The sequence below is a fragment of the Corvus cornix genome, chromosome 18, assembly GCF_000738735.6.
Source record: "Corvus cornix cornix isolate S_Up_H32 chromosome 18, ASM73873v5, whole genome shotgun sequence".
NCBI classification, from domain to species: Eukaryota; Metazoa; Chordata; class Aves; order Passeriformes; family Corvidae; genus Corvus; species Corvus cornix.
In genome coordinates this window covers 11691209-11703804 of record NC_046347.1, presented here as the reverse complement: position 1 = coordinate 11703804, position 12596 = coordinate 11691209, and the positions used below count along the sequence as shown (strand labels likewise).

The 12596-nt window shown below is 49.1% G+C and overlaps 1 protein-coding gene across 1 annotated transcript in view; it reads left to right on the top strand.

Annotated features, from left to right (window-relative positions):
• The window catches only part of RPTOR (regulatory associated protein of MTOR complex 1), a 102824-nt gene that overhangs the window by 37900 nt on the left and 52328 nt on the right, over positions 1–12596 (top strand). Inside the window, 3 exon segments of the mRNA XM_039562061.1 lie at positions 4–63; positions 5770–5870; positions 6779–6923. Of these exon segments, the coding sequence (XP_039417995.1) occupies positions 4–63; positions 5770–5870; positions 6779–6923 (306 nt within the window).

Genomic DNA, 12596 nt, shown 5'->3' with positions numbered 1-12596 from the left:
CAGGTTCTGCATGCAGAAGAGTGTCAGGCTGGTGCCAGGAGTCACATTGGATTTAATAGAGAAGTAAGTCAAATTTTGTATGTATTGGGGTGTCCTGAAAGGGGTTAGGAGAGCAGAAGTCTGGATAAGAAGTGTAAATTCTTAATTTGAAAGTGTTCCCAGACTTCCCTGGTATTTGGTGAGGTGCTGCATGGTGTGGGGAACTGGAGCTGCCGGTGGCACCTTATCAGTAATGGGGTGAGATCACATCAGCTCCAATTCCCTGTGCAATTTGTGCATGTTTTCAGTCAGCTGAGGTTCAAAAAGCCCCTCAGTGCTGCCAGCCCTTCCACACAGGTGTGTTGGGCCAGCCAGGTTCATCAGAAGTGTTAAGGTTTTTAATTATGCTAATTTTAGATGGGAAAAAATTATCTCCTCTCAGCTGGGGAAGGTAAGAGATAGTTTGTATAAAGCTGTCTTTCGGAGATACTCATTGGGCCAAAATAAAAAGAAATACAGCTTACAACTGACAGAGCAGAGGCAGACCCTGTCTCTCAGAGGTGTCAGAGTGGTTTTCAGGGAAAGGATTCAACACTGGGTGTTGCTTTCTTTGAAGGCTCTGGGGAAAATGTGCTGGGGTTTGGGTTTCTTGTGGCCTCGAGGAGATGGGAAGCAGGAAGGAAGCCTTCCTGGGGCTGACCTCGCTGTGCCTGAGTGCCAGAGGTGTGCACAGATTTGGGGATGAGGAGGAGACTGAGGCCACCTCAGGCTGCTGCAGAAACAATGGCTGTGGTATGTTAATTGATTAACGATTGCTCCAAGAGCATCTCTAATCAAAGAGTGGTGAGGTCGCTGAAGGTCTGAGCCAGGCAGCTCAGCCTCACAGCGCTCGGATGTGCTGCTGAGTGTTAAATCCTCCTTGAACAAAGGTTTCCTGGCAGAAATAGGTTTTTGTTCAGTGCTCTTGGTCTGTGCTGTGCCACAGCACACGTGTGTGTGTGTGTGTGTGTGTGTGTGTGTGTGTGTGTGTGTGTGTGTTACAGGCTTCTTCAGGGGAAGGGTGCCAGCAGCAGCTTCCTGTGGATATCAAATATTTAAACCTCATCGTCTTAAGCTGCTCCTTATATCAATTATAGAAAACACAGATTTTTATTACAGTCTCGAGATAGACCTGGAATAATTCCTGGATTGCCTATGTGTATATTGTAATTTCTAATTCAGTTGTCTTTAAAATTGGGGAAGGAGTTTCTATTGCAATTAAGCTGCAGACTTTGAGGCTAAATGAAGCTGCACCTTCTCCAGAGGGCTCCGATTTCCAATTATCCGGGCTCAGCCCACGTCCTGCTGAGGGAACGTGTGGTGGATCCTGATGTGCATTTACATCACAGATCTTCTGAGATAAAGCCAAAACAATCCCTTAGTTTAGAAATAAAGATCTTTGCTGGAGCCAGACAGTGAAGTATAAAGGAATTTTGGTGGAGTATTGGGAATTTGGGAACTTCTGGCTGCCACCTCGTGAGACCTTTTGTTGGCAGCATCTCTGGCCATGTTCCTCCTGCCTTGGGGGGACTTTTCTGTTTGATCCCAAGGCTTCAAGTCATCTGTGCTGGAGGTGTGGCTGCTGAGTGGCGTGAACTGGGCTTTGTTCTGCTTTTTAAAAAGTTTGGGAAAAACCCTAAGGAATGGTTTATGGGAATAAACCTGTGGTAGTGGGAATACAAAACTGGGTGCCAAGAATCGGGAATGTACAAGGATACTTTAACCTCTGTTGCTGCATTGGGCTCCCTCTCCCAAAATCCCACTCTCAGGGGACCAGGAATGGTGCATGGCATTCCTGGGACTTTAACTTGGGCCCATTGTGCAGAAGGAGGGAATTCTAAACAAAAATCCCACAAGAAGGGGAAAACAAAAAAAAGCCTCGAGAGCTGTTCCTGCTTCTGGTGGGGCCTCTTGGAAGAGATCCTGTGACAGTCTGAGGAAATGGCTGTGTCTGGGCCCCCAGCTCAGTGTCACTGCCCCTGGGGAGGAGCCTGCTCCCTCTGGCCCCTCGCTGTCGGGGCTGGTGACAAAGGACCCCTCTGAATGCCACGACGTGGGGAAGGTCCTGGTGGGGCTGATCTGGAGCAGAGCCTGCTCCAGGCTGTCGTGCACCAGCACCACATCCATAAAAGTCACCAGAAATAACAAATGTGAGACTGAAATTAATGTTTGTTTCCACTTGAAGCATTATCAAATGTCAGGGGTTGGAAATTGCTAATGTTTTCATGTCTGTTGGGTGTTGATGGGTGATGGTTCAGTCGGAGCCAGTTTAAAGATGGAGGAAGAAAAAGAAAATCCCAAGAGATCAGACAGCAAAAGTGATGGAACTGGAGAAACTGTAGGAATTAATCTGTAACAAATCCTTTGGTGCCCTCTCTTTCAGGATGGAAGGTTGGAGCGCAGGTGAGCAGCTGATTGGGAGCATAATTCATTTCCCCAGGTGATCCCAGTATCAAATACCATCTACTCCAGTCCCTTCCAGTGATTTCCTCTGCCAGGCTGTCCTGCTGCCTGTTGTGGCCAAGGGGCTCAGGGGACATCACTGGCACTGGCCTGGGGGGACCAGGAGCTGCAGGTTGGGGTGAGTGGGGCTGAGTAAGTGTCCCTTTGGCACTTCCACCTCAAAATTTAACACAAACAGCAGCTCTTGGCTGACTTTTTGAAGTCAAGCACACGGTCTCAGAGGATTTTGTTGTGTCAAAGTCACTGGAAGTGATGATTGGTTTGCAAAAGTCAGGAGGACAAAAGGTGTCCCCACGTGGTGATGATCTGACTGGGTTTGGGGTTAAATAAAATTATTGTTGCTCTGTAAGCAGACAAGGCCAAATGCTTGTTGAGGTTCCCTTTGCAACAAGGTGCAACATTGCTGCTGAAGTACCCAACCTGCCTGGTGCAGCCAGAGCTGCTGCAATTGCAGCTTGGCAGAGCCCACCAAGGTTCCTAACTAATGGAGAAAGGCATTGGGTTACAGGAACAGAGCTGGTGTTTGCAGCAGGATCAGACAGGGCCGACCCTGGTGCCTCTTGGACAAGTGACTGATGGTGGTGGGAGGCAGAGTGACACTTGTGCTGTGCAGGACCTCCCTGCAGCAGCGCTGGGGCCACATCCTGGAGGTGTCTTTGCAGATACTTAATCAAGCCTGTGCTAGTCCAAACTCAGAAATACTGCAGCCTTTTTAAAATTTAATATTTATTATTTATAGTGGAAGACGATAATTCATGTTTTGCCTTTGCACCTGGGTTAGGCAGCTTCCAGCCCCTTGATTTTCTTCTAGAAAACTCAGTGGAAGATGTCAGAGGTGATTTCTGTGTCTCAGTGGGTGCTCCTGGCCCCGGTGTCACGGGGCTGCTGTGCCCCAGCGCCCTGGAACCTCCCGCAGCGCTGCTGGAGCTGAGGCAGCGCCGGGCCCTGCAGGATGGGATCATGAGGAGTTCCCTTCTGTGCTCACTCAGGTTTGCTGTGCTGGAGTGGCTCCTTTGTCACCTCTGTCACGGGGTCTCAGGCAGTGCAGGCACAGCCTGTTGTGAATGCAGAGCGGGGATCCTGCTCCCAGGGATGGTTTTCATGGCAACGCTGCGCTCACGTCCTCGCTCCGGCGCTGCCGCTGCAGCTCCTCCAGCCCTTTGTCGTCCTCACACTTGGCCAAGGTTTCACAGCCCGGGCACGGCACACCTGGATCAGCCCCGGGTTTGGTGGTGGGCACACGTCTCTGGGCACAGGAGCTGTGTGGGTCCTGTCTGCCCAGCTCTTGCCGGGTCAGGAGGTTTCACACAGAACCACTCAGGTTGGAAGAGACCTCCAAGATCGAGTCCAAGCTGTGCCCCATCCCCACCTTGCCACCAGCCCAGAGCACTGAGTGCCACATCCAGGCCTTCCTTGGACACCTCCAGGGATGGGCACTCCAAACCTGCCCAGGCCGCCCCTTCCAGTGCCTGACCACCCTTTCCATGAAGAAACTCCTCCTGCTGACTAAAAACTGCTGTGAAAGTTGCCAGCACGTGGTGTGAGCCGAGTGTCTGGCTTACTGGGGAAGCTCAGCAAGGATCCCTTTGGTTCCCAAGTAAGCCCCCTCTGGCTTGGGAGCTGTGCTCTGCTGCAGAGGGTGTTCTGCAATGCAAATATTGACGGGGAATCCTCACCAGAGCCTCTGTGGCCTCGTGTTCCCTGCGCGCGCTCCGGGGGATCCATTAGCAAACACTGCTTCAGAGATGTGTATTTTTCCTCTGATACCAAGACAGACAGGAATTTTTTATAAGATGTTAATTTCTAGCTGGTTTAGAACTGTATTTATACAGGAGAATGTGCTGCCTCTGAACCTGCACAGGAATGGTGCTGCTGCATGTGTCACAGAGTGAGTGGCCATAGAAAGGCTTCCTGTGTTGGTCCTGATACTTCTAATATTTAAAAACTTGTCACAGAAAGGAAATTGGGTTAAATTAGGATTAAATCCATAGGATGTCTCAGGTTGGTGCATGTTTCTGAAACTTCCTCATGCTATTGCTGATACTTTCTCATGAGGAGAAGAGCAGTGCTCAGGGGTGCCAGGCTGTATATTTTATGTTGTATGTCTGATTATTAACAAGGCAGCCCAGGCCTCGGTTTGTTGGGTGGGTTTTTTCCTTCTTTTTTCCTTCTCTTTGTTTTTATGAGGAACAAATAAACATTCAAAAGCGTGTTTAGAGAAGCTGAACAGGATGGAGGCAGGAGCTGAGGAGAGTGAAGAGCTGCTCACAGCCCTTGTCTTCCTTGAGGGATGGGGTGTGTTGATCCTGGGTCTCAGGCTGTCACCTGGGCTCTTCCATCACTGGAATCAGGTCGCCTAATGGTCCTCTGGTTTGTTCTCATGTGAGAAGTTTGTTCAGCTTCAGGATGAAAACAATTTGAAGGACTTTTTTCAGTGTACAAAAACAAGACGCTGGGCTCTGGAGAGCCTGGTGGAACAATGCTGTTCCTCCTTCACTGAATGTGCTTCAGCCAGGCTGTTGGCTCAGGGGTGTTGGTACTGAGAGTAACAAATGTGAACCCCAGAGGGGACCATTGGTTTGTCCTCTCTGACCCTGTGCATGTCTCAGACTGCAGAATGTCCTCAGGCTGCTCCTCAGAGGAGTCACGCAGCTCCTGCTCCTCTGAGCTGGCTGTGCCTCGACCCTCGGAGAGATGAGGGTTGAATCACTTCTCTTTCTTCTAGTGGTGAAGTGCTCTTCTTTCTTTCTTCCTCCATTTGTGAGAAGTATTTGTTGTCACCAAGATTTCTCTCTTCTAGGTGTTTATCCCAATGTAAACGTTGTTCCTTGCTGGGGTGAATAGAATGACCTTAAATCTCTTGTTCTGTTGCACTGATTCAGTTTTCAAAGCTTTTTCTGCATCCTTCATGTTCTGTATCTCCTGGTTTTATGCTGTTTAAATGAATGCCAAAGTGGGAATACTTGGCAGAACATTCTAGTTCCAGTCTCAGCATACGAGGCCCAATCCCCTCTGCCCACTGCTCCTTGTGGTGTGGATCCATGCCCAGTTCCCTGTCCATAACCATCCCTGAATGCCCAGGACTCTCCCAGCTAAACTGGTGTTTCTCTGGAGTGTGTTGGCTGTTGTTCCTGTATTTACCCCTTGAAGAGTCTCCACGTGACATGGAAATGTTACAGCAAAGAGTCCCTTTCTCTCCAGATCTCACTCCAAAGACTCAGAGCTGTGCATGTGTGTATCCCAGAACAATGGGGGGTTTATTAAGGGTTTTATTTCCCCCACTTGTAGGATTCCTGGGAGGCTGAATGACAGGAGAACTCCCCTGGGAGAGCTGAACTGGATCTTCACAGCCATCACAGACACCATCGCCTGGAACGTCCTGCCCAGAGGTGAGGCTGGGGCAGGGGAGGGGCATGAGGAGTCAGATCAATGAGACACTGAAATGAGGAGAAAATTAAACCCTGCAACTGGAAGAACAGATCAGGATGGATCTGAAAGCTAGTTTGTTTTTTATTTGTTCTTTTTCCCAGAGTGTTGCAGAGACCTGATCATCAGAACCCAGAAAGGGTTTTTCTGTGCTAACACAATTGTCGTAGCTTGAATAATTCTCTTTCTTACTATATTTGCACAGAGCAATCTGTTTTCTTCCAGCCTTGGTTAGTAACATGAATAAAGGCTTTTTCTTTCCTCTTTGCTGGTAAGGCAGTTTTGTTTCCCATGAGTAACTTCATCCCTCATTTCTCTACCCCTGTTCTGCTCTGAATTGCTACTTCTGGAGCACAAGCAGCCAAATTTGTAAACAGTTCTCCAACCCTGCTCTTCCTAATGCTCACACAGCATCAATTCTTCTCTGCCCTGTAGAAGAGAGCACATTTGCTATCGTTTAGGATTCATTTTGGCTTCTCATAAGCACACCAAACTGCCACTTAACAGATGGATAGTTCTTGATTAAACAGTACACAGAGGTCCTGTTCTCCCTCAGTAATTTTCCAAAAACGTAGTCAGGCTGAGCTGAAATGAAACACCAAAAGGGGGATTTGATCCAGAAAAGGCAAAGAAGAACCCAAGGTAGAAAGTGTTTAATTGTGCTAACGTAGAATAGAGTAGCTGTGGTGCTTTGAGGGAGCTCTGAAGGCAGAACTTCCCTTTCGTGGTTGTCATCATGTCCCTGCAGAACTGCTGGAGATTCCTTGCTACTGGAACGAAGTGTTAGCATGGTTTTACATCTTAAATCCTTTTTGCATATTACCTGAGGTGCTGAAACGTGCATGTAGTGACTCCTGCAATCTCTTGGCAGATCTTTTCCAGAAGCTCTTCCGGCAGGACCTGCTCGTGGCCAGTTTGTTCCGTAACTTCCTCCTGGCAGAGAGGATCATGAGGTCCTACAACTGCACCCCCGTGAGCAGCCCCCGGCTGCCCCCCACGTACATGCACGCCATGTGGTGAGTGCTGGGCTCTGGGAGCCTCCAGGGCTGGCACTGCTCGGGGTTACTTGGGATATTGGGAAGGAATTCCCCCTGGGAGGGTGGGCAGGCCCTGGCACAGGGTGCCCACAGCAGCTGGGGCTGCCCCTGGATCCCTGGAAGTGTCCAAGGCCAGGCTGGACATTGGGGCTTGGAGCACTTTGGGGTAGTGGGAGGTGTCCCTGCCCGTGGCAGGGGTGACACTTCAGGGTGCCTTCCAACCCAAAGCATTCCATGATTCCACTTAAATCTCTGCAGCGCTTCCCTGGTTCAGTCAGTGGATCAGGAGTGGAACAGCTTGTGGCAGCCTAATACCCATCTCCAAAGCTGCTTCTGCTCTGGGCATTCATAATTATCCTGTAATTCTGTGGTGCAGAAGCTTCAGTCCAGCCCTGCCATCTTTCACTCCAAATACCAAAGAGATGGGTCATCTGCTGCCTTTATTTTCCCAAAGTGAAGCTGCTCCCCTGGGATTGTGCAGGGTGGGAAGAGCCGAGGCCTGAGGGAAAGGTCCTTAACTTGTGCTGCTGAAGTAGAAGGAATTCCTGCTGTAGAGTTCCTCTACTTTTACTGTTGCTTTTAAGATGATTAATGGAAATGGAGGTGGCACAGTTATCAAAAAGCTCTTAAATGTAGTTCTGCCTATCGAACCAATGTCCCATGAACAATTATAGTAAAAATAATAATAATAATAACAGTAATAACAAAAATGCTGGCTTTTATTTTCTTACTCATTGTGATTAATAGAGCAGCACCAAACTGGGCCAAGTGCAGAGTGGTGCAGTGGCACTGAGGGGGCTCCTGGGGGACAGAACTGAGCCTTGCTGCAGGCTGAGGGAGTGACAGGTAAAGGCAGCTGAGGGGGCTCAACCTGCCTGCATTTCCAGAAGCCTTTTAGTAGGTTTCTTCCATAAAAATGTGGAGGAAGGCAAATGTAGAGGGTGATGATGAATGAATGTAGCACTGACAGCAGCACTGAGGAGCTCAGATTCTCAAAGCAGCCTGGGACAGTGGGAGGTGTCCCTGCCCGTGGCAGGGGGTGGGATGAGATGAGCTTTAAGGTCCCTTCCAACCCAAGCATTCCATGATTCCATGGTGTGGTTTCTGTAGGGGCTGGAGCCAGGCTGGCAGCAGGGAGCCCCAGGAGCCTTTGCAGGTGCAGGCAGACACTGAGAAGGCATTTGCTGGTACCACAAAGCTGCTTTAATTGTTGAAAATCCTGGAGGAAATTGGGGGGCCTTTGGCTGGGCTTGGCAGCAGTTGGGCAGCTGAACAATCTGAATGCTGCAAACAATGTCCCTGAGTGCTTTGGGTCAGCAGCTTCTGAGGAAAAGTGCTTCAGTCATTTGTGAATGGGATGAGCTGTGCTGTTGCTGTCACCTGAGGGGCTGGGACACTTGGAAGGGCAGAGCAGGAAAAGCCACCCGAGCACCTGTGGTGACTCTGAGCTGCTGCTGGATGTGGCAGAGCTCCAGCCATCAGCTGCAGTTTGCAAGTGCAGGAGGGTAGGACACAGTGTTGCAGGAGTTTCAAAATTAAACCAGTAAATTTCTGGAGTTATTTATAGCTTGCTTTTTGTCAGCATATTAAAAATCTATATTTTCTGTTCCTTATAGGGATGTAATTCATTCTTATTGCCAGCCTATTAAAAGCCTGTGTTTCTGGTTTCCTATGGGAATATGATTTGACTTGGAGCTGGTGTTGCCATCCATGGGTTGAACCACAGGAATGAAACTGGGAGCTCCTGGATCCTATTTTTTATTTCTCTCAGACTTTTATTTCTCTCAGACTCTCAGTGCAATGGGGTCTAGAAACACATTTTCTTTGCTCCTATTGTGGTTCTGGAGCAGAATGGTGCTGGAAATTCCTTTGGGAAGCTGCGGGATGGTGCTGGAGACACCTTCGTGAAGCCCCTCAGAGCAGAGCACGTTGGTGCTGCTTTTTAGGATTTACCAGAAGAGCTTCCTTGAGAACAGTCACACAAAGGGCTCTTTTCCTTGTCAATCCCAAACACTGGTGAAGTAGAGAGCAAGGGAGCAGGGAATTGACACACTTTATTCAGTGCCCTCCAAAAAACGTGCAGTTTGCAGCAAATCCAGCAAAGGGGAAAATTCCACTTTTGTCCGAGGTGGCTCAGTGCGTTATTAGGAACTTTTAGAAAGGACGGATTTAGAAACTAATTTAGGGCTCGTTTAAAAATTTTCTAAAAATAATCACTTGTCTATCACCTTTTCACTCAGGAATTTTCTAATGGATCCCTGATCTGAAACCTGCCGACCCATTTTACAGTTTGGATGAGCTCAGTGTTGAGATGAGGGCAGGGGAGTTGGCCACAGGGTGCTGGAAAGGATGAAAATCCAGCCAGGGGCTTGTGGGGATCCCGTGAAACCAAGGCCTGTGGCTCTGGGGGGGGGCTGATCCAGCAGAGTTTTCTGGTGGGTGTTTTATCCAGACTTTTCCCAGAGTTTTGATCCCCAGGCAGTGTTTTGGGGAGCAAGTCTGGCTGCCATCACAAGGGGTGAACGGGATGGGAGTGACACTGCAAACAGTCATTTGAGCATTGATTTTTACCTCCTGAATGGTTCCCACTGCCCCTTTGGGCACAAAATCCCCCTCTGCTCTGTCTCCTTCACCTACCCCTGTCCCTGCCTGGGGAGTTTTCCCCAGGTCACACTGGGGTGGCTCCTGAGTTGGGGATGTGGCACAGGTGTAACAGGTGCTGAGGCTGCTCTGCCTTTGGCTTTAGCTCTCTTGAAAACAGCTTTTTCAAGTGTTATCTTTTCAAGTTGGTGTTCTGGCCAATTCATTTGGGAGATCACAGTATCCTTTCTAGCCGGAACTTGAGGAAAAGTGAGAATTCCCATTTTTGGAGGGAATATTTGACCCACGGGCTGTCAGTCCCTTCCCTTCCCCAAGAAGGGCAGTGTGCTTTGGAGTCAGGAGAGCTGATCTCTGGGGCTGTGCCCTCTTGGACAGAATCTGACATGTTATTTCTGGTTTTCCTACTTTTATTGGCTTTCTTGAATTTTCCCTGCTCAGCCCCTTCCCGTGGGGCACAGGCTGCCTGTGTTTGTGTGGTGCCTCTCACTGCTGCAGGCAGTACTCTAGTACAGGATTAATATTAACATTAATATTAATATCCATTGATTGTCTGGCTGTGCTGTTCAGCTCGGGTCGCTCTGTCTATTGTGCATGAGAACAGAGCTCTGTCAGCACCTTGATCTCTGCTGTGATGGATTAGGGTTTATGCATTACTGCTGTTGCCAGCTGCTTTTATTCACAGCCTTTGAAAAGACCTAATAATGTGTTTGGAAATATTTCCTGACACAGGTCATATATTAAACCCCAAGTACCTTAATTATGCTTTGGAAGAGCTACAGCCCATCCCTAATAGGAACACCGTGGTGTGTTTGCAGGCCATGAAATTCGGGTTGAAAGGAGTCATAATGTACTGCAAATACAGCGAGCTGGAGATTCTGGCTGAAAACAAAACCATAATGCAGCAACCCAATTCCAGGTGGAGCAGCACGGGAGGGTGCAGGATGGATCGGGGCTGCTCAGCCATCCCTCAGGGAAACGAGGCTCGTGGAGCTGTGCCGAAACACTCGGCGGCTCTGCAAGAAGAAAGTGATTGTTTGAAGAGGTATTTGGGGCTGTTTGACGTTTGAAGGATTAGATTAGTTCAGATTACACTGTAACCAGATATTTTTTGTGTCTATGTGTTAGTCTTAACATGTCCAAGTCCCATTATCGGACTACGGAGACTTTGATGTAGGATGGAAATAGCAAAGCCTGTGCTCTAAGTTGTGGCTGGAGCAGGGGGATGTGCTGGGAGAAGAAAAGGATTTCAGACTTGTTCCAAATATTCATAGCAATAACTGGTTTTTAAAAATAGCTGTGTCTGAGCAGCTTCCCAGCTGTGCCCAAAGCAGCTTAGGGAGGTGACGGGATCACTGCGACACAGGTGGGATCTGGGGTTCAATCACACCAGGGCATGGCTGGCCCTGGACTGGCAGAACAAATGTGGGGTGTCTTGTCCAACAGACTTGAGGGGCTCAGAAATATTTAATGGCTCCAGAGATGAGGTTCAGAAGGAGGAGCTGCCCCGAGCCCCAGGACTGCACGTGGCCTCAGCCTCCCTTCAGCTGCCCCTCCAGGCAGGAACACTCCTGTTCCCTGGTACCTGTGTGGTGCCAGGTAATGCCCACCATTCCAAGGGGAGAAGAGAACGCTGAAAGACGTCAAGAATGCATTATTAACAACGGGACGTGAGCGTTAAAAGCATTAGACATTGAGTCAGCCCCGAAAATCTGAGCGTAAGAAAATCAGCCTCCATGAGCTGCCAGCTAATGGGTACCCGTGGGTGCAGACAGACACAGGCTCTAACTGTGCTGAGTTTCTGCTCTCTCAGTGTTTCTGGGGGTTTCCATTGCCTGGCAGTTCGTGGGTTTGGGCAATAAACCAATCCCTGAGCAGGGCTGGGACTCTGCCTTCTGTTCTTTGCTTGAAGTCCAAACTTTGCAGCACCTCTGGGAAACAAAGAGGCAGCTGATGAGTTCATGTTAAATTATTAAACATTTAAACAGTCCTAGTGTAGTGAAGGGGTATTGGACTGAGCTGGGGTTCCCTCCACAGACCATTCCTGTTGTGGTGCTGCCTTGGCTTTGGGATAAGCAAAATCACTTACTTTAACTGAGCCAATCTTCCTGCTAAGGAGAGATTTTAACTTTGTGCCTACAGAGCAATTAGCTCAAGGTGGTATTAAAAAAACCCCTCTTTAACACCTTCTTTCATAGCATAACTCAGTTGAAGCACTGGGGTGTTTCACAGGGTTGTCACCCCGTGGATACATCACTGTGTCACCCTGTCAGGGTGGAGGGCCTGGAGTTCCTGGGAGAGAGCAGTGAGGAGGGAAGACGGAATGCTGAGCCCTTTTTGTCCCAAATGCAGTGAAAACAAACCTTGCAGAGCACTTGGCAGACAGCAGTCTCTGCCAAGGGGGTGCACTGATCTCTGGCTTGGCTTTCACAAATCACTTGTGGGATGCAGCACCTCCCATCCTGGTTCCCTGCTGCTCCCAAATTTATCTCTTGTTTGTGTGATAGGAGTCCAGGCAGCACATCCACCGTGTGCCCACCTTTCCCGTTCCCTGTGGGATATTAGAGCTGTCAGTCATTGCTCCTCCTCCCCCCAGCCATCACTGTCACCAGCACTGTGGCAGTGTTCTCCCTTCTCTTCCTCTCCCCACCCTCCGGGGTTTAGTCCTTTCCCATTCACTTGTGGCTTGGTTTGAATCTTGTAATTATTGTAACACGTGTTTAATGCCATTGTCTGTTCAGCCAGCCCAGTGAGTTCCCTGTGTGCAACCTGGGTGTAACCCTGAGGCTCTGAGGAGGGAGCAGCTGTTCCAGTGGTTGGAAATGGAGAAGTTTTACTTTGGGCAAACCTGTTTGTTGGTGTCCCATTGGCTGGGAGGATTTGTGTTTTCTGCAGACAGAGCAGAAGCAGCATGCTGGGTGGTTTGGAAGGGCTGGAGAGTCGTTTCAGGGCTGGTTTGGAGTTGGTGGAGAAGCATTTGAAGTATTTGACTTGAGCAGAGTCTCTTCCACCAGTTGACATTAATCAACAGCCCTTGGAAGGTTGAGTAGGTTT